Raw genomic sequence first — 27,361 nt, 5'->3', positions numbered from 1 at the left:
GGCACTGAGTCATACACACTTTATATCGCTTGGAAAGGTCATGATTCTTTGCACAAATTAGAAGAAGTGAGTTGGTAGTGGAAACGCTCAATAACAGTTGGGCCTGATTTTTATTAGCTTGGTGCTATATAAGTGGACAGGGAATGGAACTGAAGTTAGTTTGCACCGATTCAGGCACACTTCCCAACTCTAGAAAGGTGAGGGTTGTTTCGTATCTAGGATGCTGTGAACAATCATATAAAGTTTGGCCCAATTCTATCAGCTTGCAATTGGAATTGTATCAGTCAAAAGGAAGTGAAACTGAACTTAGTTTGTACCGATCCATGCCAATCTAACAGAGCAATATGATATAGGGAAGGGAAGGATGGTTGATACACTTGTCGATTGGAAAAGATGGATCAGTTGGTGGTAGAAATTGGTTTGGCCCAATTTGCTTAAAGTTAAAGATAAAAGTATCCCGCTTGATAAGACGCATAGGGGTGGCGCCCATCTCCATTTCTGTAACCCTTGGGCCACACATTTGTGCAAGTCACTACAGCAGGGGGCTGGTCCGCTGTTAGTGGTGTGTGTTTAACTTCCATATTCTTTCACAAATGCTGAGTACTAAGCAAAGAAAGCAGTTGTACCATTTTAGAGTCTTTGGTATGACACAATGCGCCTCTTGTCCAGAGGTGTCCTACCTCGGGGGCTTGAACCCGGGCCTTCTGGTCCAAGTAATTTGAACCACATATGGCTAGTAACAGAAGCCCACTACACCACAGGGACACCCCCCCCCCCCACCCCCAGACCTAAGCACTCTCGCTTGTCAGATAGACTTAGACAAAACTGGAGCCAATTGTTGGGTGTCAGGAGTTCGGAAGTCCCTAGAGGAGTGCAGTTTCGGCTACATCTGGCATTGCTCTTTATCCCCAAACACAGATACGTCCCAAATCATTAATTCCATCAATCAACGCTTGAAAGATATTCAATTTCAAACTTTCCTAAAAGAAATACACAGTCAATGATAACAAAGGTGGATCCGCTAGAAACAAACTGAGATCCTACAGATTGTTCAAGTCTACATATGACGAAGAAAAGTATCTAAGCCTCGAAAATATACGCCATAGGACCGCAGTCACAAAACTCCGTATCAGCTGTCACAAACTTCACATTGAAACTGGACGTCATAACCGCACTCCCCTAGAACAACGTATATGTAGACATTGCAATCTAAATAGGATAGAAAACGAGCAGCACTTTTTAGTATATGTAGTTTATACAACGAAGAGAGAGCTGCGCTTTATAAACTTATTCAATGTAGCTTTCCCCATTTTATACATCTTTGCAAAGAGGAACAATTCATATTTCTAATGACTTTAGGTAAACCCTCTATTATAAAACACACCTGTACGTATATTTACAATATTACCAAGAAGCGAGAAGAGGCCAAATTAACGTAACCATTAGATTAGAGTTAGCTTATCATTGTAATGTATATATATATATATATACGTACTTTCAAACTGTTATGTTTTCTGTTGTGACCTGTACTAAACCCAGTGGGTATGTGTGTACAATAAAGGTCTTCATTCATCATTAAGCATGCTGTTTATAGTGTCCGCTTATTGTTTACTGTGACCATACTCTTCAAGTCCCTTGAGTGGTCCCTATAGACTTGACTGTACTTGAAGGCGGCAAAGTTGAAAGACCCTCTGATCAAAAAGCTGCCTGCCCCTGGCACTCAGGCTCCCCACAGTGTGAAAAAATGACTTATTTACAATTTGGTAGCTTTGATAAAAAGCCGAGATAGGGGCGCACAAACCCCATATTTAAGTCTGCCAGATAACAGACATAATTGGCACTTTGTTGGGAGGAAAATGCGTATCTGTGACATTTTCTAAGCCCCCTAGGTAGGCAAATGTCATCAGATAAGTTCCCAACAAATGCAATCGCACCCGCCCAGTGACATACTAATGGATTGACGCTAGCATTCTCGCCCGATCGTGCAAGTTTGAGGATTTTGCCAGGGAGCGCTTTGATAAAAAGCAAAGATAGCAACATAGCGGGCCACTTTGTAAATGATTGACACGTGCAAGGCTTAATAAAAATACATGACACCGGAGTCAGAGATTGAACAGAGATATGGGAAAAGCTTTTATTATATCAGTTGTTTTTTTGCCATGTCCAGCAAATTATGGTGCAGAGGTTCAGATGAACAGATGCCCTTTACTTTCTCACTCTTTGCAATGATTGACGTGAGCAAGGCTTGATAAAAATACTTGACACCTGAGTCAGAGATTGAACAGAGATATGGGAAAAGCTTTTATTATATCAGTTGTTTTTTTGCCATGTCCAGGAAATTATGGTGCAGGGGTTAAGATGAACAGATGCCCTTTCCTTGTTCACACTTACATGTAGGGTAGATTGTCATCTGCTTGGCATAGAGTTTTGTAAAAATGCTCTAAAAGCCTGTGTTTGTGTTAAAAGATTAATTCACCATGACTTCAAAGTATAGGTCAACTGTAGTTGGGAATTTATGAAGAGATGTCATTTCTTTTTCTACACTTACATGTTGGATAGATTGTCATCTGCTTGGCCGAGAGTTTTGTAGTAATACTTTAAAAGTTTGTATCCATGTTAGAAGATTAATTCACCACAGCTTCAAAGTGTGTAACATTGATTTTAGCTCAACTGTTCTTGGGAATTTATTAATATCATTGTTGACTATCTTGTACAAAGTGATTTTTAAATCTCTTTCTTTCCACTTATTTTGAATCAAGTCCAAAATAAATCAATAACTTTATTCTATAGATGGATTTGAAATCCCCAAAGGGACTAGAATACAGTTATTGTTGTTGCTATGTGTGTGACCAGCATGAAGGGAATGAAGTCTGCAATTTTTATTGACTCAATAGTTTGCTTTGTTTCTTCAAAGGTTCTCAATGTTAGATTTAATTGATAATATTCTAAGTCAGTGTTTTTCAAAATATTTCTTAATTTTCCAATAAATGTACAAAAAGTGCCTCCTCAATTGAAGGCATCAGATTCCTCCTAGAATCTATCACCTTCCTCCTTCCTTTAAGCAGCCGGCCTAGCTTTAAGCAAGCTTCACACCGATTTCCACTGAATATATTATAAGTTACAGCAGGAAGCTTAAGATTCCGTAGAAGATCACCATGTGAGCCTTTTCGCGTCACTTAACAAGATTCCTATCTATTACCACCCCCTTAAATCCTTGCTGGGCTTACCAGGATACTGTAGATACATTTAAGTTTGTGTGGTTTTAATTTAGTGGTGGGGAGAGAATGGAGTGTTTGCGGTGGTTTCAAAAGTTCTTACAAATTATTTTTTTTCAAATTTTTTTTTCTTTCAGTTTTTTTTTTTCATAATACCTCAATTTCTTAAGTTTCTTTTAAGTTTTAAGAGCTTACCTCAAAAACCGCGAACATAAAACCATGGCGAACATTTCTGCATTTACAGTAACAACAGAAAGATTCTGTAGATGATCAGCACGAGAGCCTTTTCCCACCACTTGTCATGATGCCCATCTTTCCCACCCACTCTAATCCCTGCTGGGCTTACCAGGATACTTTATTATGCCCAGGTTTTGGGAAAAGAGGTCAATGATACGAGAGGTGATAACCATCTTTGCAGTACAAGGAAGAGATTTGGGCGACTAAGACATGGTCGTGATATACACATGTACCTTCTCAACATTAACCTAAATTACTTTCTTTTCATTGCAATGAAAATAGTAGAATTCTGGCAAATGTTTTTTGCATGCTTACCTGAATATTTGGTCTCCTATTTACAGATTCATGTAATTTTGAAAAATTTAATGCAACCTATTTTGCATTCTTACACCTTAACCATAACCAATGCAGTGCATTATCCCGGGGGAATTTGGGTTGGAGATCTGTTTGGATGTCTTTTTGGGGTGGCGGAATTATGTACCTTGGTGGAATTATGTTAAAGAGTATTTTGCTTCCCATGATCTGAAGCTACTGAGTTTTTTTAAGAACTATATTAGCAATCGTCTGAAGTCTGCCATTTGCGTTTAGGTAAGATAACAACATTAATGTCTCCTGACTTGGGTTGCTGCCAGTGTATTCTGGAACTGATTGAATTTGCATTGGAGCCTTGTTAATTAAACATCAAGTTACCAGCAACAGAATTTTGTTTTTTGAGGTATGCATATCTGAACTCTGAAGAAGTTGTTGTCTTTGGAAGAGACTTTAGGTGGACAGTAGCTTTTATTTTTAGGTCTTTACCACCATAACCTTCCATTTGTTCCATACACTTTGTTTTTATCATAATACCTCAATTTCAATTTGGTATCGCACAGTATATTTATATCTAGATGCTTCTATCCATAGAGAGTATTGAATACTGTAAAGCTCTAAAAGCAATATTTTAATGTCATAGTTATACAATTTTTGGAAGAATTAGACATTAAACAAACTTGCATTGAGATTAAGGAGATGACCAATGGTTATTTCTATGCTGCTTTCTAAGATTGCATTTATCGTTTTGTTTGTGACTAAATGTAGTCTGTGCAATATATGTGTTCTGTGATATTATATGTGTAGGTCAAAATACCAGCAATTGCTGCCTGTGTCCTACAAGTATTGTACCATTGCAATTCTAATAAAATAAGATAAAATAAAAAAATAAAGGTAGAAAAGCTCAACTGTTTATTTAAAAATGTATCATTTTTCTCATACATGGAAATATTCAGATGTACCATATAATTTTCCTGATACAGATGGCTATGACAGATTAGCTGTTATGACCAATATGTAAGAAAGAAGCCAATGTGTTTTATTATACTGTCGTTACTGCAGCCTCCATGCTGTGTTAAGTGTTTTTGCATGACCAATCCAGTGATCAGTGTTAACCCAGGGGTCTTATAATACATCTATTTGCTCTTTTTATGCTCTCACTATGAAATTAGGGCAACTACATAGTCTAAGTAGGTCAGCCAAATATTGGCTAGTTTGGCTCAAATAGGCCCATCCTAACCCAGGGTGTGTCAGCATTCAGACACCCTGGAATTGGGAATGCCTTCAATAGAGCACGCACCATAATCCCCTAAATGAAGCATGTGTCACAAAACAGCACGCCTTGTATTATACACCAGCATCAATAACAGCTTTGAAAAGGGCACAGGTCATTGTGGAAAGCTGCAAGGCTTTTTCACCCGTAATATTGGGGAATGGTCAGGATATTTCAAAATGAAGGTTTTGGGTCAAGAATTTGTCTTACGTTTATATAGAATGCAAGGCAAAATCTAAACAAAGTCCCTGTATCCCTGTATTGAATTGATATAGCAAAAAGTGTCTGGTAGAAATTAATAATGATCAGGTCATTGTGGAATGCTGCGAGGCTTTTTCACCCGTAACATTTGGGGAGCAGTCAGGATATTTCAGAATGAAGGTTTTGGGTCAAGAATTTGTCATACATGTACATTTCATATATAATGCAAGGCAAAATTTAAACAAAGTTTCCATCCCTTTATGAAATTAGTATATCAAAAAGTGTAGTCTGGTAGAAAATAATGATGATCAGGTCATTGTGAAAAGCTGTTTTTTTTTTACCCGTAACATTGCGGGAGCGGTCAGGACATTTCAAAATGAAGGTTTTGGATCAGGAATTTGCCATACATGTACATTTCATATATATATAATGCAAGGCAAAATTTTAACAAAGTTTCCATCTCCTTATGAAATTGGTGTATCAAAAAGTGTCTGGTAGAAAAAAATGATGATCAGGTCATTGTGGAATGCTGCGAGGCTTTTTCACCCGTAACATTTGGGGAGCAGTCAAAAGAACGTTTTGGGTCAAGAATTTGTCATACAAATACAAGGGGAATTTCCCCTGTATGAAATTGGTGTATCAAGTGAAAAGGTGTCTGGTAGAAAATAACAAGGTGTGCCATTTTCTGTTATGTTCGATGTTTATTTATTTATCAATCTTAAGGGTAGCCCTTCAGTTAACTGAGCAAATGATTTCCAAGGGAGCTCTTACAAAATCACAACAAATCAGGATACAAAAGGATAACTTAACATAAACTGATTCCACCTTCACTTATTATTTTGAATCCGTGGCTTATGTTGATATTTTTCCTGAACTTTGTATTTCCTCTGTTTGTATAATGTGTTTTGTATCATTTTGTGAAATACAATAAAAGAAAAAAGAAAATAAACTGATGTGCATGATGTATATTATATATCCAGCTAATAGCAATTTATGTTTCCTTTACAGGTGAGTAGCTGCCATCCCTTTTACAGACCTACAAAATGATAACCGCTCTGGCAAAAACCACTGTCTTCTCATATGACACCATGAGTGCATGAATATCACTAAAGCAGAGGTAAGTACGTGTATATATACACACAACCTGATCTGCCTATTGTTGTCCATGGTCTTGAATTTTGCAGTGTTGGTAAAAAGAAATGAAATCTTCCCTGTCCCCGGTGCTGAAATGTCAGAGGTTCTATCAAGCAGCTGAACTACCGGATGGCTGCCATGATAGTGAAATGATATCTGGTCTATTGACTATTCCATATGCCAAACATAGCACTGCCTTCATACTGACTGTGAAATTTCTATCCTGGGTGGAAATACACATGATATTCTCTGCTAGTAGTTATTCAGTATTAGACCTTCTTTCTACAGAACTGCATTGGATGATATTTTTGCCATGATTCATAGTATAATGATTTTTAGAAATCTGGATTTCTTAAACATTGGATTATTGTCCTTAAAAAAGTAGAAATAGACATATGCTCTGTCTGCAGCACTTCACTACTAGACCTTCTATCTACGGAAATTGAAGATATGAAAGATGTCTAGGCTACATTCTGTTTGGTCTAAGATTCCTCTTGTGAGTTTCTTAGATAACACTTCTTCTGTCCTTGAAAGGGGAGAAGTTACGGCAATGTTTCTGACATAGATAAAACTTGTTTTGACAAGTGTGTCCAGAATAATGATCTGTCCTGGCCTTGGTGCTGGAGAATACATCATCCACACCATGGGTGTATGCAAGAGATGCTCCAGACATTGTAATGAACTCTGGCATATTTTACACACAGTTATGAGGCATGGGATCCGGAGGACTGACCATGATGTATGGTCCTGCCAATGGAACACTATAAACAATGCATGCTAATGATGGTGGAAAGACTCTTTATAAGCCAAATGCTTTGGACTAGAGAAGTATCTCCTGACCTTTTGTTAAGATATGTATGATTGGAACAAAAGATCTGTACACAAGAGCGTTCTTCAAAATGCCTTTCATGGAACAGTATTGATATTGATGTTGGTGTCGGGACTTGCTAAGCCTAACACTTGGGACTAGAGGAATATCTTTTCATTTTTGTTAACATTTCTATAATTGGAACAAAAGCCTTGGCATGACACGTTGGATTATTTATTTTCTGTCATTTTTACCCAGTGTTACCCAGATCAATGTTTATGCCACTGGTTTGCCCAGCAATAAGTCTAAAAGAATCATATTCTGACTTTTTGTTAAGATATGTAAGATAAGATAGGAACAAACTCTTTCTGCATAACAGTATTCAACCTTCAGCACACTGAGGTAGCCGTTTGGCACCCCATTCTCTATTGGTTACAGAGTTAGGCAGCAGAAAGAAGGTTAAAAAGTTATCCAACGCATCACAGCTAATTGTTTATCAGGAAATCCACTTGTTACAACTGACGGTTTGTTAGCATATGTATGATTGGAACAAAGGCATTTGGCATAACACTTTGGATTAGTCTAAGATAATTATATTCTGACTTTTTGTCAAGATATGTATGGAACAAATGCTTTCTGCATAAAAGCATTGAAAAAGGTATCCAACGCATCACAGCTAATTGTTTATCAGGAAATCTACTTGTTATAATTACGTCCATGTTTCACAGATTAGTATCAGCATATCTATCAGACTGAGCGAGATCTTCCATATGGCAAATAGGCTAATCCTCCCCCTGTGCAATTAGCCCAGGAAATGAGACCCATTTGATGTCCATAGGTACAATGCAGAGGAGACATATGTGTGGGTGTGGTGAAGTTAGAACTAGGGCGCAGGCCTCCTGGGCTTGCTGTAATCTGTGTGGTGCGGTTTCCTCACCTAGTCTGTGATGATCACTGCGTGGGTGAGGAGACATATGTGTGGGTGTGGTGAAGTTAGAACTAGGGCGCAGGCCTCCTGGGCTTGCTGTAATCTGTGTGGTGCGGTTTCCTCACCTAGTCTGTGATGATCACTGCGTGGGTGAGGAGACATATGTGTGTGTGTGGTGAAGTTAGAACTGGGGCGCAGGCCTCCTGGGCTTGCTGTAATCTGTGTTGTGCGGTTTGCTCACCTGATCTGTGATGATGACTGCTTGGGTTCGCCCTGATAACAGCTGATGCCCCTTCCTTTGCCTGGAAATAAAAGAGCAGAGATTTTAGTGCTGATCGTTTACATGCTGCAAATCTAGGACAAACAATGAATGGCCATTTCTTTGTACTAGATAATATGGACATCATTTGGTCTTGTATTATACTCTTCATCCTGCGTTGTGGAAAAAGAGAGCAGAGTTTTTAGGGCTGATTATTTACAGCTGAAAATGTAGGACAAACAATGAATGACCATTTCTTTGGATTAGATGATATAGACATCATTTGCTATCCTTTTTTGTATTATACCCTTCGTCCAGAGTCTGGAAAAAGAGAGCAGAGATTTCAGAGCTGATAGTTAACAAGCTAAAATGTAGGACAAATTAGATAATATGGACTTCATTTGATTCAGAGTCTGGAAAAAGATAGCAGAGATTTAGTGTTGATACATTAGATGCTGCAAATCTAGGACAAACAATGAAAGACCTTTTCATTGGACTAAATAATATGGACGTCATTTGCTATACATTTTGGTCTTGTACGGTATCATACTCCTCTTCCAGAGTCTGGAAAAAGAGAGCAGAGCTTTAGTGCTGATATATACCTGCTGCAAATTTATGACTAGCAATGACCCATTTCATGGGTTTAGATAATATCAACATCATTTGATATCCATATTGATCTTATAGCCCTTATCATCTAAAGGCATCAAAAAAGCATTGAATGGAAAAATGATGGCTTGTGGACACTCTTTTTCATCATGCACAGAATTTTTCCTGAAGTTTAGGTTTTTACCTTTGCATGAAGATGATATGTTTATCTTAAAGGGGCCCAAAGCAATTTTTAATAGGGCCTGAAAATAGGATTTTGAAAGTCAATTCATTTAGTCATTTTTATACATGATTAATTCAAACAACACTATAATTCACATTGTATAGGGAGGTCCATGATGCAAAAATACAACGCCGTTGTGATGTGAGAACTCACTGAAAATTGTCCCAGGGGTTCTTGGAGGCTGGCAAAACTAAGGGGATCATTGTGGGGCACATAGTCCAATATTCGCATTCCTAACCTTACCACAATCCCCCCCGTGGTCTGGGCCGTTTCCATGTACCTATTTCACTGGAATCTGGTCTCTCTACATCCCCATCTTCATCCATAATGTAGATGTAGACGCTACATAACAAATGGCATGCCGTACTGGAGCCAGGCAAAGGCTACCCCTGAGGTCTGAGGAGAGCATAGATTGAAATCAAGAAGCTTAGATTTCAGCAGGAAATGGGTTATCTGAGGCCAACTACCTGGTGTATCACTAAAGATAAAGATAAGAGGGGAACTGGTTTATCAAGGGCTGCAAGGCCAAGGTTGTATTGTAAGCAAGGGGATCTTAGTCATGGAACAAGGATTTTACTGCATTGAGTGTTTGATAAGCTGGGGGGAGTAGATAGATGTAGAGTCTAAGGTTTCAGTCATAGTAGTAAATGTGGGCCCTAGTTTTGGTGGTATATTGATATGCATGCATTGTGACAGTACAGTAAAGTAAAGGAAATTGATCTCGAACCAGTTTAGCTTAAAAGAACTCAATGAACAGATGAGCTAATCTTCCACTGATCTTGACAGAGAAGACAGACGCTATGTAGAATTGTGTGACCTCTGACCTTCAATCCTTACGACCTGGCACGATATGGACTATGAGTACGGATATGATTTTGTTATGACGCACAAATGTTATGTATATATCAGTGTATTGTTTGTATGTTTGTATATGTGTATCTAGGGCCTCCCTGAAAATCAGTGCGAAGCCACTGAGGGAGCTACCCTAGTAAAAGAATACAGAAATAAATAAATAAATAAATGTACAGTATTTACAGGTTCATTGTACCGGGGAAATTCCCCTAGCTCTTTTCGACAAGCACAATGAACAGTGAACCACGGCTTAACGTCCCGTCCTAATGACTGCGACCCTTTCCAGTAGCATGCATGTTGGGTGAGCGACACAGCCAGGATCGAACCCGGGGCTTCTAGTTCCAGAGGCAAGATTGCTAACCACTGGACTACGCACGCTACAGTAACCCTGGCAATAAAAAGCATACATAGAGAATATCTCAAAAATGTCTTTCATTGAAAAACTAGTACAATAATCATGAAGATGTGGAGGCAATTTTCATTACCAGAGCAACAACAAGCATGAAATGTTTCAGGATGGCTTAAAGCTACCTGATATCTTAATTACATTCTTTAGAAATGCATCTTGTGTCAATGTAGCTGGTGACAAATGCTAGGAATTTGATAAGAGAAAAGACGTTCCCAATTCCGTCATAAAATCTGACAATTAGTGCTCATAGAGAGGCAGAGAAATGTTTGATATATGAATCTAGAAATTGCACCCAGATGACTCTCCAGACTTTGTGAAAGAAATCTGTTTTATGTTAGCTGACACAAGTGTGCCTTGGAGACCACACCAGCGTCACAAAAAAAAGCCATGTGTGCACACAGCTTGGCAGTCTCCAGGAACTGTCCCTCCGTCCCAGGACAGAAATTTGCTTGTATCATTCCAGCCATCCAAAAAATAAGAACATCATGACACAAAAGTGATGAAAATTTGTATGATTAAAATGACATATTTAACAACGAAAATTACATGGTCTATTAAACAATGAGTGAGACAGAAAAAAATTTAAAGCTTGAGAGAGCCCTGGCACACTCACACGTTCATTCCCTCTAAACAAAAATTAGTTTGGAAAGTGATCCAAGTCTCCTGAGTTGAGAAGTCTCCTCAACGACAACAAAGACTAAGCATAGTATTGCACGGAATCATCTCACTCACTCCAGACTCTGTCAGAGAAAGGTTGCTAATCTACAATTCAATCTCCTTTCCAAAAAAAAATAAATCAATGCCACGCAGAACTACCTCTGATGCACTGTGACTTTAACAGTTAGACTCACTCTCAGGCTGCGCATTCTCATAGAAAAGCTGCTTCCCTCTCAAATAAGAAAAAGAAAGAGAAATTCATGCGGAATCACTTTGAATGCACTGCATTCTGTCACATGCAACACTGAGACTGTTGTAGTTAGAATCACTCATAGACTAGACTTTGTCATAGAAAACCTGCTTACCTACGAGCGAGACTAAGTCAATTGCTCAGCGGCTAACCCAAGCCTCCTGTGGCTGTAGCAGGAGGAATCCGCGGCCAGATCTGTGCATGTCCGGCCGAGCGCCGAGGTTTTCCCCAGGTTTACAGGCCAGTGATCAGTCGGATCTGCCGAGGACGCTTTTATCCAGCCCAGCGTGAGCACTTAGCACGGGGGAGGTCAGCAGGGGGTTAAGAGGCATTGTTATCTGGGTGTGGTCACATGACCCCGGGGTGTCATGTGACCTGCGAAGGTGGGAATTGTGGTGGAGGCGGCTCAGAGGGCGATCCTTGGGTCATTACTTATTCATGGCTACGGGAGGAAAAGTTCTCTGGGGAGAAGGACAGGGAGGTGTTCGGGACTATTTCTTTGAATGCCTTGCTCAGGTTTCAAGTCGCAAGACGCACTGACATGTATGGAAGAATATTTTGCAGTAAAACACATTCCGCTCGTTCTCATCTAGATGTACAAATTGCTGTAGCCAGCCTTTACGATTTGATATGAGTCAAATTACGGGCAAAAGTTCTCTTGGGAGAAAGGCAGAGAGGTGTTCGGGACAAGTTCTTTGGACAAATATATGCCTTGCTCAGGTTACAAGTCCTGGGACGTACTGATATGTATGGGAGAATATTTTGCAGTGAAACACAATTTCTTCATCACTCTTGAATGGCTATTCATAATTCTTAAAAGTAGTAATTTATGCTGTAAACGCATTTTTAAGTTCGCATGATTTTTATCTAAGGGGAAAATGGAGTGTTCGTGGTGGTTTTAAAATTGCAGCAGCGCTATAGTCACATATATATTGCTACAGTATTAGACAAAAATGTTCGCAGTGGTTTTAAGTTGTGAAACAGTCACGAAAACCGCAAACATAAAACCACCACAAACATTTCTGCATTTACTGTTGTTATTGGCTAGGAGCTACTCCTGCATTGACAAACGTATGTTATTAGTTAAGCAGATGCTATCACATGTTATCTGTCTAATGAGTTAATTTCATTATGAAGTGTCATTATGCTCAAAATGAACATCTGAATTATTAAGTATGAATGTGTATAGCAGCCATTAAATTAGCATAAGATAACAGATTACAGCTGCTGAATTTTGTGTTTCACAAATTTCATTGAAAAACTATTTCATTTTGACATGTAGATTGTGAGGTGGAGATATTGAGTTCAGATGGCCTTCTACACACACAGATACGCCTATTGCTGAGTAATCTATAGGTTCACAACCCTCAGCTTTATTCCACCAAATTGAACTCATTCTGATGCTAGGGCATCACACGTATACCTGTATCTGTGATCTCTATCATTGGGATTACATGCTAAAATCTTACCAGTATATTCCATAGGGAGTAGGAAAAAGCGCAGTTGAAATAAAATTGAAATATCATACTCTTTATACTAGCACTTACAGCTGATGACATGTTCCAGCGAGTGTTCATTTCACTGCAGTTATTTCTTAGTAGCTATTACGAGCAGAAAACAATACTGTAAAGTGACTGTAGCAGTTATGGGCAAACACGAAGATATGCAATATGATATAAAAGCAATAGCTGACATATAAACTGCAATTCACTCTTTGCCTGCAGTATCATGTATCTATATAGCCGGTATAACCACCCTTCGGCGTAGCACACCAGCTTTGCAGGCATGCGGCGCGGCAGCAGCTGGTTATATTACTATAGTACACTGAACGTCCTGTCACTGCTAACCTTTGCACATCTAACTGCATACATTGTAGTAACATCTATAAACTGCATGCATTGTAATAGTATATGAGTTGCTTTTGAACCCAAGTACTGGTATGCTATTGTTCAACATTACAGTGCTATTTGACAAAGGCTTGTTAAAGTAACTGTTCCACCAAGAGCCTAAGCACCCAATTCTGTATCCAAAAGTGTACATCATCCCATTTCTGCTTAATCCTCGGAAAATGGAAAATGTGACGCGCAAAACACACACCGGCTCTGCTGCCATGGCAACGTCCGACGGGGTCCCCCGTCGGTGATTGCTGAGGTCAGCAGAAAGAATGACATCGTCCCTGCCCCACTCTCACAACGAGTGACCCTTGGACCCCGTTTGTGCCACTTGCTCCAGTTGTTTGTCGGGTTCGCGAATGCCGTAATCCCTAGAAATGGTGCCGGGGAAATGGAGGCATCTTTCACGGTCTCCGAGTGGCGTTGCGATTCTGTGTCGTGCTTGTGCTTAAGCCTCGGTAATGGAACAGCGATAGCTTAGAGCTCATCTATGCAAACACATCCACACCCCTCAATTGACCCTAAAGACAAATACCTATAAAGAGCCATTTTTTCCTAATTCCCCAGGCAGGATGCACTCAACTACAAGTCATGCATTCAAGTACCAGAGTTATCAACTCAAGATATTGAGGTGTTGAGAATTTTTTTTTTCCCAAGAACTATCATACAGTAGAACTCATTGCCACCAAATACAGTTCATAGGGGCGTTTTTCCTAATTCCGTAGACAGTATGCACTCAAGTACAAGTCATGCCTTCAAATACCAGAGTTATCAACTTAGGATATTGAGGTGTTTAGAATAATTTTTTTCCAAGAACTATCATACAGTAGAACTCATTGCCACCAAATACAGTTCATAGGGGCGTTTTTCCTAATTCCCTAGACAGTATATGCACTAATTTAAAGTACAAGTTATGCTTTCAAGTACTACGTCTAGTCATCAACACAGGATATTAAACTCTTCAGAATTTTGTTTTTTTCCAAGAACCGATCATCGAGTAGAATTCGTTACACGTGTACAGTAGGGACATTCTCACTAGATAACTTTTAAAAAATGCTTGCAGCTAGATGTGCAAAGGTTAGAGGCGACGGGTCGCTCAGTGTAATATACATGTAACCAGCTGCTGCCGCACCGTGTGCCTGTGAAGCTTGACAGTGTTCCACGTAGCATAGCAATAATATAGTTTGCAATGTAAAATTTCATAAGACATTAAATCATTGACGTGTGGGCTCGAATAGTTATAAGCGGGAACTATGAGGCTACAGCCTCTTTTCTGAAGATATGGTGTGTGTATGGTTGGCTTGAGGTTGTCCACTACTATGGTGTATTAAATCATTGAGATGAACCCGCACTATGCCATGGTTTAGTTGACATTAGAACTGGGTCTCATTTAAACCCAGAGCCCAGATCCAGGTCATTCCTTTAAAACACTCCATAAACTTTCGGTAATGACTTCAACGTTTTATTACCAGTTCAGCTCCCTCTGTGATTCATATCTACGTACCAGTATCTCTCGCTTGACCTAGATTCTTTTATTTCTTTCCGTTTAAGCCCCTGTATATATTCTAGAAGGTGTTTGGTGCATTATGAGCTTCTCTGGATCAGCGGTGGTCCTTTATTGCGGACACCTAAAGGTGTGAAATGTAAGGAACAAGGCACGCACCCTTTCCAAGGAGTCCTTTTTTCTTTAGCAACAAGAAAGCCGTATGTGCGTATATCCTTGATTGACGCGAGAAGAGATAAACCATGGATGACGCACGAAGTCGTGCTCAACTGTGATTGGTTGTTGGGAATGATGGTTCATCTTGATGTTCTCTGGCCAGTAAGCCGTTGGAAGCTTGATGCACATTCTCTACTCTTCAGCAAAGACTCAAAGTTCTTTTAGGATGGAACTTTTGAACCCTAAAGTCCGAAAGACCTATAAATATGAGCTAGGCCATTGCATAACATTTTCCTTGAACTTTCCCACACTAAACTTTCCCACACATTTACAGGCACGTTGTATACATGTATATGTCACCCAATGACAACAGATAGAAGGTCTAACTTAACAGTTTTGTTTAATATGAATGATATATGTATCATCTGTCATCCCTCTTAATTAAGCAGCCTATCCAGACACTACAAAGAATAGCAAGTCAGTCACGAATAAAAGACTAAACAAACAAACAAACAAACAGACAGACAGAAAGTCAGACAGAAAGAAAGACAGACTAATGTAGCAGTTAAACACCCGGAACAAAAGAAATCTCCAAGTAGAAGGCACATTCTTGATTCAATGGATGAAAACTCTGAGCCGGTTACAAAAGGAAATCTGAAACGATCTTGTCTAGTACTGTGGATAACATATTCCTCTTTCTGAAAAAAAAAATCCCTTCTTTCATCAGATTGGCAATCACCCTGGCCTCCCCTATAACAAGTCCCTGCAAATTGGGCATCACCATGCTGAAACGTACATTAGCTTGTGTGAACCGTTCGTAAAACTACCAGAACAGGAGATAATATGTCATAAATGCCGTAAACCTGTCAAAAGATGAGCACCCGAGCCATAAAACCTCTTTTGCAAAATGAGCGAAATCTTTTATCCCCACTTTCACATCAGGATCGGGTCTCCGGAGACTTCTGCCTATGAAATCTAAATTGTGGGGCCCAAGAAGTGTTATGGAGTAATTTCCATCTAGGTAATGACGCCAATTTTATGGCCTGAAAAATGCAAAAACACATCAATCACATTTTTTCTGTACCGTGTGCGGTATTATGAGATGATTTTATGCATGAGCGATGCGTTTATAGTGTGTTTGGATGGGGCACCCTTTAAATGCATGGCGAGAGTCATGACAGTAGCCTGGGTGTCATCCTGGTCTGTTTTACGTCTGCTTGGAGTTGAACTTAAAGTTGCTAGGTGTTAGGGACTATAGAAGTACAGCATATGCATTATACATGTCAGGCTGGCAACTGAAGTTAAGATACTATTGAGGGCATCTTAACCTAAATATGAAACCTTGATTTGTTTTTAGGATATATGATAATTAATGCAGATTTGTACTTTGAGCAGGACTCACAAACTAGCTAATGCTGCCTTGGCTACCTGTGTAATGTGTGATGTGTACAGATAGGTATATACATCAAAGAATGTTTGGAGAATTAGAACAAGCAATTAGTAGATGACATGTGATATTTCAATATGTTGCTCTATCCCATATGACTGTGTGTTTACTAATCAAACTCATTTGTATGCACTTATTCGTTTGTATGTATGTATGTAGTAGACCTTATGAAAGTCGCTGTGCTTTTGTTGTGTTGTGTCAATAAAGATCTTCTGTGTTTTGGCATTCTTGATGGATAGCTAAAGACACCTTGATAACAACTGAACAACAGGCTTAGATTCTGAGCCGAGTCTTGAGTTATGCAGCCAGGGAATCTTACAATACATTACCTACGATCAAGCTCATTAGTGGGTATATATTAACTGCTATTGAAATCCCCCAAAGTTTAATTGACAATCTTGATAAAAACTTAAACACAGACTTTGGTTATGAGTCATTCTTGAGTAAGAATTGCTCATAATACATCATCTACAGTTATTGCAGTAATCAAACTTTGAATGATATGAAAATTCCCCACTCGTTTCTTCAACCCGACTGTCGTGACGAATTATGATTAAAACTTAAAACAAGCTTAGGTTGCACATGTGTGTCAAGTCTTGAGCAATGCAGCTAGAAAGGCTCATGATATGTCATCTTCAATATTGCTGAAGTTGCAGTAATTAGACTATAATTGATATAGAAATTCCCCACGTTTCTGCCATTAAGTTGACTATCATGACAAAGTACGATAAAAACTTAAAACAAGCTTAGGTTGCACATGTGTCTCAAGTCTTGAGCAATACAGCTAGAATATTTCATAATGCATCATCTGCAATTTTGCTGCAATTGCAGCAATTAGAGTATAACTGATATCAAAATTCCCCACGTTTCTGCCTCCAAGTTGATCATCATGACGAATTATGATAAAAACTTAAAACCTGCTACAACAATTCATACTCCATCATCAATTTTGCTGTCGTTGCAATAATTAGACTATAACTGATATCAAAACTCCTCACGTTCCTGCCATTAAGTTGACTATCATCATGAATTACGATTATGTAGTTCTGATGACTTTGGGAGTCTTCCAAGGACTGCAGCTGTCTTACATAAGGAACTTCTTTAGGGACTTCATATTTCCCAAGAGCATCAATGTTACATAATGAATGTCAGAAACATCATTGCTTATTCATAATTCCACAATCACCGCTCAGCCAGCGTAAGTGTATGTGCCAGGTGCAACAGTGTGAAAAGAGAGTGCTCAGGTTTTCAACTTCAACTTCGATAGCCCCCAAATAACCCCGCGAGGGGCAAGTAGGGGGGAGGAGGTCCCAGGCTAAGGCGGGCAGGCCTCCAGCCTGGCGCGGAATGACTCAACGCTGGGAGCCGTAACAACCGCACCAGGCAGGGCGTTCCACTCGGGTATGGTGCGGGGGAAGTATGAATATTTGTAAGAGTCTGTTCGGGTGTAAAGTGGTTGAAGTTTGAGCGTGTGGCTCCCCTGGGTGCGCCCCTGAGCTGGTTTCAGTAGACTATCTGTGTTAATATTGAATGTAGTTATTGAATAGCTTATAGAAAAAGGTGAGGCGGAGTCTTTTGTTACCTCCATGAAAAATGGAGGTATTGTTTTTGGTGTGTATGTGTGTTTGTTTGTGTTTTTGGATATTTGTAAACAGCATGATTTAGGAGGAGGAGCATCTTCACTACGTAGCTTTAAAGAACGGTTGCAGTCAGATATGCAAAGACTAGGTGTAACAGACTGTTTGGCATAACATAACCAGCTGCTGCCGCGCTGCGTGCCTGCAAAGCTGGCGTGTTACGCCTAATGGCATTTGTACTGGCTTTTTAGATACAGATTTGAGAACCTCTGGATCGATTGTGATGATATCTGGTATGTGGGTAAGTTTTGAGAAGACAAAGGTCAAGGTTGATTTAGGCCCCCCTAGTGTGTGACCTTGATACTGCAGCAGAACATCTGGTTTTTGTATCTTTAGTCCTCCTGGACATGCTGTGGTCTCGATTTCTTGTTTGAGACAGAATTTACTGTCGTTGTAGTCAATAGAATAATTTCAAGAAAATAGTTTCCTTTGCTTATCAATCAAGAGAAGATGTGAACCAAGGATTCCAAAATAAATTGGTTTGGGCCTTACCTTCAGAGAAGAGACTTGATTACTGTTAATCTGCAAGTCTAGTGTCTGTAGAAAATGATGCATTTCCAATTCAAATCCCTCCAATGCATTCTTCCAACTCATTTTAATACAATGATTGAATACAATACAATACTACCCAAGATCAACAATCATATATCTAATTTCACAGCTCAATATAATGTAAACTTCACCTTTTGGGAATAGCTTCATTTTCATTTCCGACCTTATTCCGTGCACGTCTTTGCATGAGACTCTAAAATCCGCTACATCACTTCCAGCGTGCTTACTGCAAGCACGAGGCAAGTGATGTATCGGGCTTGTCTCGCAGGACTGACTATATCACGGCCGTTTCTAGGTGATGTGTGTGCATGGATGAAAGTTGAAGTTCAAAGAGAATTTGCTGAGGAAATCCCTGTTGCTCAACTGGTAGCAGCCTCACAGTTGAGCTCCTCCTTCCAATTGGTTGATAGCTGGGAGACTGCAGTCCAAATCCGGGGAAGGACAACTGGTTGGAGCTGTATTTGTCTTTTGGAAGGGACATAACATGGGGGTCCTGTGATCGAGGAGGTGCTTTGAGCATGTTAAAAGGTACTACAGCAGCCTCATTACTCAGATGGGTACCTACTTGCTGTACTTCAGATGAAGGCACTACAACAGCCTCATTACTCAGATGGGTACCTACTGACTGTACTGCAGATGAAGGCACTACAACAGCCTCATTACTCAGATGGGTACCTACTGGCTGTACTTCAGATGAAGGCACTACAACAGCCTCATTACTCAGATGGGTACCTACTGACTGTACTGCAGATGAAGGCACTACAACAGCCTCATTACTCAGATGGGTACCTACTGGCTGTACTTCAGATGAAGGCACTACAACAGCCTCATTACTCAGATGGGTACCTACTGACTGTACTGCAGATGAAGGCACTACAACAGCCTCATTACTCAGATGGGTACCTACTGGCTGTACTTCAGATGAAGGCACTACAACAGCCTCATTACTGATCAGACAGGTACCTACTTGCTGTACTGCAGATGAAGGCACTACAACAGCCTCATTTCTCAGATGGGTACCTACTGGCTGTACTTCAGATGAAGGCACTACAACAGCCTCGTTACTCAGATGGGTACCTACTGGCTGTACTTCAGATGAAGGCACTACAACAGCCTCATTACTCAGATGGGTACCTACTGGCTGTACTTCAGATGAAGGCACTACAACAGCCTCATTACTCAGATGGGTACCTACTGACTATACTGCAGATGAAGGCACTACAACAGCCTCATTACTCAGATGGGTACCTACTGGCTGTACTTCAGATGAAGGCACTACAACAGCCTCATTACTGATCAGACAGGTACCTACTTGCTGTACTGCAGATGAAGGCACTACAACAGCCTCATTACTCAGATGGGTACCTACTGGCTGTACTGCAGATGAAGGCACTACAACAGCCTCATTTCTCAGATGGGTACCTACTGACTATACTGCAGATGAAGGCACTACAACAGCCTCATTTCTCAGATGGGTACCTACTTGCTGTACTGCAGATGAAGGCACTACAACAGCCTCATTTCTCAGATGGGTACCTACTGGCTGTACTTCAGATGAAGGCACTACAACAGCCTCATTACTCAGATGGGTACCTACTGACTATACTGCAGATGAAGGCACTACAACAGCCTCATTTCTCAGATGGGTACCTACTGGCTGTACTTCAGATGAAGGCACTACAACAGCCTCATTACTCAGATGGGTACCTACTGGCTGTACTTCAGATGAAGGCACTACAACAGCCTCATTTCTCAGATGGGTACCTACTGGCTGTACTTCAGATGAAGGCACTACAACAGCCTCATTACTCAGATGGGTACCTACTGGCTGTACTTCAGATGAAGGCACTACAACAGCCTCATTTCTCAGATGGGTACCTACTGGCTGTACTTCAGATGAAGGCACTACAACAGCCTCATTACTCAGATGGGTACCTACTGGCTGTACTTCAGATGAAGGCACTACAACAGCCTCATTACTCAGATGGGTACCTACTATAGCTGTACTTCAGATGAACATATTGATGAGATTGGTACTTAGATTAGAGACGAAGACTCAGGTGAAGATTGAGTCTCATAAGACTTCTTTAACGAGCAAGTTGTCCTTGAGATTGTGTCTTGTCAACTCAGTTGTTCATTGGGCTGAATTTGACTCTGAAATACTCTAGTCTTGTTTTGTCAAGGAAAATGAGTGTGCTAGCATATATGTGGTGAATTTTGAATTCTAAAAAGTCCTGATGCCCCCCTCTCCCTTTGGTCTTGCAATGTCATTGTCATTTCAGAGGACTGTGAATGTTGAAATTTTTGCGATGGTTTAATGTTCACAGTTTTTGAGGGGACCTCTTCACAGCAAACTTAAATGCACTTGCCCTTCCGAAGTATGTCTGGTGAATTCATGAAAGTACTCTGATGCCCCCTCCTTCTGTCTTGCAATGTCATTGCTTAAGAATGTCAGAGTACTGTAAGTGTTGCATTCTTCACAATGGTTCAATGTTCATGGTTTTCGTGGTGATCTCTTCATCACATCACTGTTAACTTAAATGTGCCTGCCCAGTTCCAAAGTATTTTGAGCCCAGGTAGGGAAACTTGTATTCTGAAAATGTGAACCCTTCTATGGCTGTGTTAGTATTGCTTTTGGTTGGAATCATGTTGAAATTGGGCTTAAAAGACAGTATTTTGCGATTACAGAAAGATAATGTATTCACAATTTGGTAAGCTACAAGATAAAAGTTATTAGTCACTATTTTACAGTCTTCCTTAGCTTGAAACTTAAGTAAGATAAGAGTTATTAGTCACTATTTTAGTCTTTTTTAGCTTGAAATTCAAATGCTGCTGTAAAAGTATGAGCCCAAGCACATCCATTGATTCTTCATTATTGATTTTGGCAGGATTCATGTTGAAATTGAGACTCAAAGACAGCACAATATTTTCAGCTTACAGAAAGATAATCTAGTCACAAATTTGGTAACCAAAAGTCACTGTACGTATGTTGTAGTAACTGTTAAGCATCGATCAGTCTTAGCTTGAGACTTATACGCTGCTGAAAAAGTATGAACCCTTGCACATCCATCGTTCCTTTATTATTGATTTTGGCAGGATTCATGCTGAAATTGGGCTTGAAATACAGAAAATTATTTTCAGCTTACAGAAAGATAATCTAGTCACAAATTTGGTAAGCAAAGAAAAGATGAGATAAGTCACTGTTGCATCAATCAGTCTTAGCTTGAAAAATTATGAACCCTTGCACATCCACCTTTGCTTAACATTTGATTTTGCTAGGATTTATGTTGAAATTTGGCTCAAAATACAGCAAAATATTTTCAGCTTACAGAAAGATAATCTAGTCACAAATTTGGTAAGCAAAAGTCACTGTTGTAGTTAAGCATCGATCAGTCTTAGGTTGAAACTTATACGCTGCTGAAAATCATGAACCCTTGCACATTCATCTTTGCTTTAGCATTGATTTTGGTAGAAATTTGGTAGGAGATTCATGTTGAAATTGGGCTTGAAATACAGAAAATTATTTTCAGCTTACAGAAAGATAATCTAGTCACAAATTTGGTAAGCAAAGATGAGATAAGTCACTGTTGCATCGATCAGTCTTAGCTTGAGACTTATACGCTGCTGAAAAAGTATGAACCCTTGCACATCCATCGTTCCTTTATTATTGATTTTGGCAGGATTCATGCTGAAATTGGGCTTGAAATACAGAAAATTATTTTCAGCTTACAGAAAGATAATCTAGTCACAAATTTGGTAAGCAAAGAAAAGATGAGATAAGTCACTGTTGCATCAATCAGTCTTAGCTTGAAAAATTATGAACCCTTGCACATCCACCTTTGCTTAACATTTGATTTTGCTAGGATTTATGTTGAAATTTGGCTCAAAATACAGCAAAATATTTTCAGCTTACAGAAAGATAATCTAGTCACAAATTTGGTAAGCAAAAGTCACTGTTGTAGTTAAGCATCGATCAGTCTTAGGTTGAAACTTATACGCTGCTGAAAATCATGAACCCTTGCACATTCATCTTTGCTTTAGCATTGATTTTGGTAGAAATTTGGTAGGAGATTCATGTTGAAATTGGGCTTGAAATACAGAAAATTATTTTCAGCTTACAGAAAGATAATCTAGTCACAAATTTGGTAAGCAAAGATGAGATAAGTCACTGTTGCATCGATCAGTCTTAGCTTGAAACTTATACGCTGCTGAAAAATTATGAACCCTTGCGCATACATCTTTGCTTTAGTATTGATTTCGGCAGGATTCATGTTGTCCTGTGCAGGTTAGACGCTCACATCTCGTGTGCTGAGTAATTAGATTTGCCTTGCTCCATTATGTCGACTGGAAGTCCGTGAAAATTCTTATGCCTCAAGAATGTGAAAATCAATATCGGTGGAGGTAAAACCCATCTTTCCCCAGCCGTAACCGTATTTTTGTGTGGATAGAGCCGCGCGGGTGACGCGATGTGTATGGATAGGGCACTGGAAGGGGAAAATGGGTCCCGCTAGAGTAAAGTAATAATACAGGTAAGAAGGCAGGAAGCTGTATATAGGACATTAGTGTAAATGGAGGTTTGAATGTTTCTGGTGCTTGTGTTAAAAATTACAAACCACTTGCAAAGTTCAAGCTTCTGTAAAGAAATCACAGGATCTCAGAAGAACCAAGACATTTGTCAATGACAAAAACACAGACTGTCTTTGAGTGTCAATAGTTAACCGCCAGCAAATTGTAAACCTTTATTTTCCGCCAACCCCGGTGCCTTTTTAAACTTGACAGACTGTTCGGTGTTTTTGAGACATACAAATTAGTGCCAAGAACCAAGACATTTGACAAACATCAAAGACTGTCGCTGAGTGCCAAACAGGAACCGCCAGCAAATTGGTCCTTTATTTTCCGCTAACCCCGGTACCGTTTTAAACTTGACAGGTTGTTGGGTGTTTCTGCAGCGGGACGAATGGGACAGGTTTGGGTTAGTAATGGAGTATTGACATAGTGCGTAATTGGATGCTGCTGTATGGACTGCCGCCATTACTTATCGTTTGGGGATTCATCTGTCTTGATGTAGGCATGTTTTGCTGACAGTCTGTGCAACAATGAAAGAAGTGTATTTTTTAATTTTATCAAAGAAAAATTCCCATATTTCAAACATCTTAATGCAACAGACAAATTCATATTTTAATTACGCCTGGATAATCCTTGTATAAGAAATATTGTCTGTTCATACATTTATACATGTACAAAGAAGCGAGAAGAAGTCGACTCTACTGGACTAGCTTAGTTTAATAACATGTTTGTCTACTCTATATGTTTACAGCTTGTATTGATGTATTCAAAAAAATAAATGTCCTTGTATGTTCCATGTGTTAAGTTAGACGACCTGTACCTAGCCACTCGGGGCATGAATGCACAATAAACTTTAAGGTCTTTCATTCAATAATGAAGAATTGTATGAAAAATCAGCTGTTTTTCAGTGCTAACATAAAAAATTCTACATATTTAGTTTCCAATCACTGGTTCCAATCAGTACTAACTAGGAGACCCTGATTTATTCTTGGGAAGCACATCTCGGGTTGGGGCTGCACCCGTCTTTTGGAAGGGACGTAAAATGAGGGTCCTGTTTTTGAGGAGGTGCCTTGAGCACGTTAAAAGGGCAAGCAACCTCTCCCTGTAAAAATATACCCTGCTACTGAAACAGCAAGGAAACTTGCTGCCCTAAATACCACTACAGGGGTATGAACAATTGCAAATTAAGTTCCCAATTGCATGCACACTTTTCAAACTTTTCATTCAGATGTGTCATTGGATATCTCATATTGGGAAAAATTGAAGTTGAACTAAGTGTTAACTTGGTGTGGTCATAAGATACATGTAGAAGAAAAATATCACCAGTCCTAGAAGCAAATGTTTTGTTGAACACCAATGCACTGTTGAGAACAATCGCAGGAAAACCATGTTTCTTGGAACCAGTGTAACATCAAAGCCTTCTGACTACAAGGTCATTGACGTGACCTCTAGCTTGTCCGTGTAATGTATTCGGTAGATATTTGTACAATCAGGCCCGATGCGGCCCCATCGATCCCCGGCTGGTTAAAGACCGGTCCTGTAATCCCCGTAATGCGGGATTGTCCAAGATTGTTATGGCTTTTCCCGGTAGTTACATCGCCTCGGCTACAAACGGAATAGAAGATGGAGGAACGTCGTAATGATCGTGTTTAACGATGCGTCCACTAGGGGCTGATCTGGAGTCAGCCTCGGTGTGTAGTTTAGTCGTCCTGTACTCTAAGGCTCAGGGGATATATATATATGTGCAACGTGTAATCATAATGCACATTGGGGTATAGAGTACAGTTAAAATCTTAAAAGTAAACTGCAACGTGTACTACTACTAACGTGTAATCATAGCAGAGGATAAGGTGCAATGTGTAATCACAATGCACAACATTTGGGTGGGTACAGTTAAAATCTTAAAACTAAATTGCAGCGTGTACTACTACTAATTAAAATTGTAATCATAGCAGAGGAATTAGGTGCAATGTGTAATCACACCACACAGCATTCGGGTTATAGAGTACAGTTAAAATCTTAAAAGTAAACTGCAACGTGTACTACTACTAACATGTAATCATAGCAGAGGATAGGTGCAATGTGTAATCACAACGCACAGCTTTTGGGTGGGTACAGTTAAAATCTTAAAAGTAAACGGCAACGTGTACTTCTACTAATGTGTAATCATAGCAGAGGATAGGTGCAATGTGTTATCACAACGCACAGCTTTGGGGTGGGTACAGTTAAAATCTTAAAAGTAAACGGCAACGTGTACTTCTACTAATGTGTAATCATAGCAGAGGAAAGGTGCAATGTGTAATCACAACGCACAGCTTTGGGGTGGGTACAGTTAAAATCTTAAAAGTAAACTGCAACGTGTACTACTACTTATAACGAGTAATCATAGCAGAGGATAGGTGCAATGTGTAATCACAACGCACAGCTTTCGGGTGTAACGTTAGAGTACAGTTTAAATCTTAAAAGTAAACTGCAACCTGTAATCATAGCACCCATCATTTCAGTATAGAAGACCTTTATCATACAAGACTAATGACACTATGGATCCAAAGGAACCGGATACGCTTTGAAAAGCAATCTGTCCATTTTTAAATATTTTTTTAAGGACCAAAAGGCTCCCCAACTTATTCCTACACCCAGAGTCCGCTTTCACAGCTAAGAGAACTTAATTATGTAACCCTAGATAGCAGAGTGAGTCGTATTCTATGAATATGCTCTTCTTTAATTTCTTTAACAAGCCAGAGGTGTGTCTCTGGACCCCCACAATACAACAGAAGATTGAATGAAAGTAGGCATATTTGAAATTCATATTCTGTGAATAGCTGCCATCTTCTTAGTTTGGCTATCCCATATGCCTTTTAGGCTGCAATTGACACCCTATTTCATCTAAATTGGGAAAGAAGGGCGCTGCGCCCTCTTGTTTCAGTCCAGTGCCCCCTTGTCGAATTCAGATTTTAGCTTACAGACTTCCCTCAGCGATAGATTCTTCCATAAGTACATAGAATTCGCTCCCTTGCCTTTGTGTGCTCCCTCTTGTTAAATTTTTCTAGAAAAAACCCTGCTACCGTATCTGCCATTCTTCACACCTGTTGCACTGAGCATGTGGGTACTTTGAGCCTGCCTTTGATCATGCAGAGTTATTTCGTGATGCTGCTCTGATAAATGTGAGGCTTTCCCCCCTGACACCACCGGATTAGAACTCATGACTGCCGACACCTTCTGATCTTCTCTGCCTGAAGTAGAACTGAGGCTGGGGGCTTTGCACTCGAGCACACAAAGTGTCAGCCCACAACGATAACATCGGAAAAACTCACAGTAGCTTTGAAGACTTTGCTGTGGTTCTTACATGAAGACGTGTCAACCAAAGAAAAATGGGGCATCGGAAGAGTCTTCAGATATAAGCGACCCTGGCAGTGTATCAATGCAACCCCTGCCTGTAGTCTCAGCTTCTTCCTCTAATTCCTTTGTACGTGCGATCAATGGATGCACACTCTAGCACGAATAGAATTATCACCCTGCCGTTTTTCCTATCAATCTACGATAAAGTTGTCACGATTCTTTCACATATCGTATTGAGATGGCATGTCTAACCCTCGTGCGATGGGGAACAACAGGCGATAGATCGGATAGTGAGTGTGAGTGAGTGATATTGTTTAGAAAATACTTTCTGAAACATTCAATGCATCCATTTCTTGGTAGGCTACAATCATGTTAATTTAATTTCAGTAATTCTGCATGGCTAAAGTTGCAAAAATTTATAAAAATGTTCATATTTCAACATTATTCTCCTCTTAGATCTAAGTTTGCCCTACCCCCTGCATTTGAGATGGCACAGTCCGCAGCCCCTTAGGCTGAAGTACATACATATCCTGGATAAAATATTTCAAATTAATTGTAGGTCGCGATTGATTTACTTAGGGTGTAGCAGCGCTTTTCTTACAAAATAATTAGAGCGACAGAAGGGTGATCAATGGGTTTGATAAAACGCTCCAGCCCCACGAGGCCCTTTCTGAGCGCGCCGTGAAATTCTACATCTCAGATTTAATCTGTTGCTCCGCCATGAAATCCGATTGATATAGATTTTGTAGGAACGGGCACCAGATTCAATCAGTCAAACAGATAAATGAGACACTTGAGTCAGCAGTTCGTGATTTTGTTCCATCTTTCTTCACCTTCTCTGGGTTCAGGGTGAAGTACGGAAAGATGGAAACGTGTCAGAAAGACTCAAAAAAATGTTCCGGAA

General features: G+C 39.8%; 2 protein-coding genes across 2 annotated transcripts in view; one reads left to right on the top strand and one right to left on the bottom strand.

The window, feature by feature from the left end:
* Positions 1-27,361, top strand: part of LOC136426462 (platelet binding protein GspB-like) — a 505,111-nt gene that overhangs the window by 357,903 nt on the left and 119,847 nt on the right. The gene's annotated exons all lie outside the window — the stretch shown is intronic.
* The window catches only part of LOC136427163 (uncharacterized), a 131,247-nt gene that overhangs the window by 43,701 nt on the left and 60,185 nt on the right, over positions 1-27,361 (bottom strand). Inside the window, exon 2 of the mRNA XM_066415931.1 lies at positions 8,347-8,407. Within this exon, the coding sequence (XP_066272028.1) occupies positions 8,347-8,407 (61 nt within the window). The remainder of the gene's footprint in view (positions 1-8,346; positions 8,408-27,361) is intronic.

This window comes from Branchiostoma lanceolatum, chromosome 2 (assembly GCF_035083965.1).
Source record: "Branchiostoma lanceolatum isolate klBraLanc5 chromosome 2, klBraLanc5.hap2, whole genome shotgun sequence".
In the NCBI taxonomy this organism is placed as follows: domain Eukaryota; kingdom Metazoa; phylum Chordata; class Leptocardii; order Amphioxiformes; family Branchiostomatidae; genus Branchiostoma; species Branchiostoma lanceolatum.
Note: the sequence above shows the minus strand (reverse complement) of the source record. Positions and strands in the feature narration are given on the sequence as shown.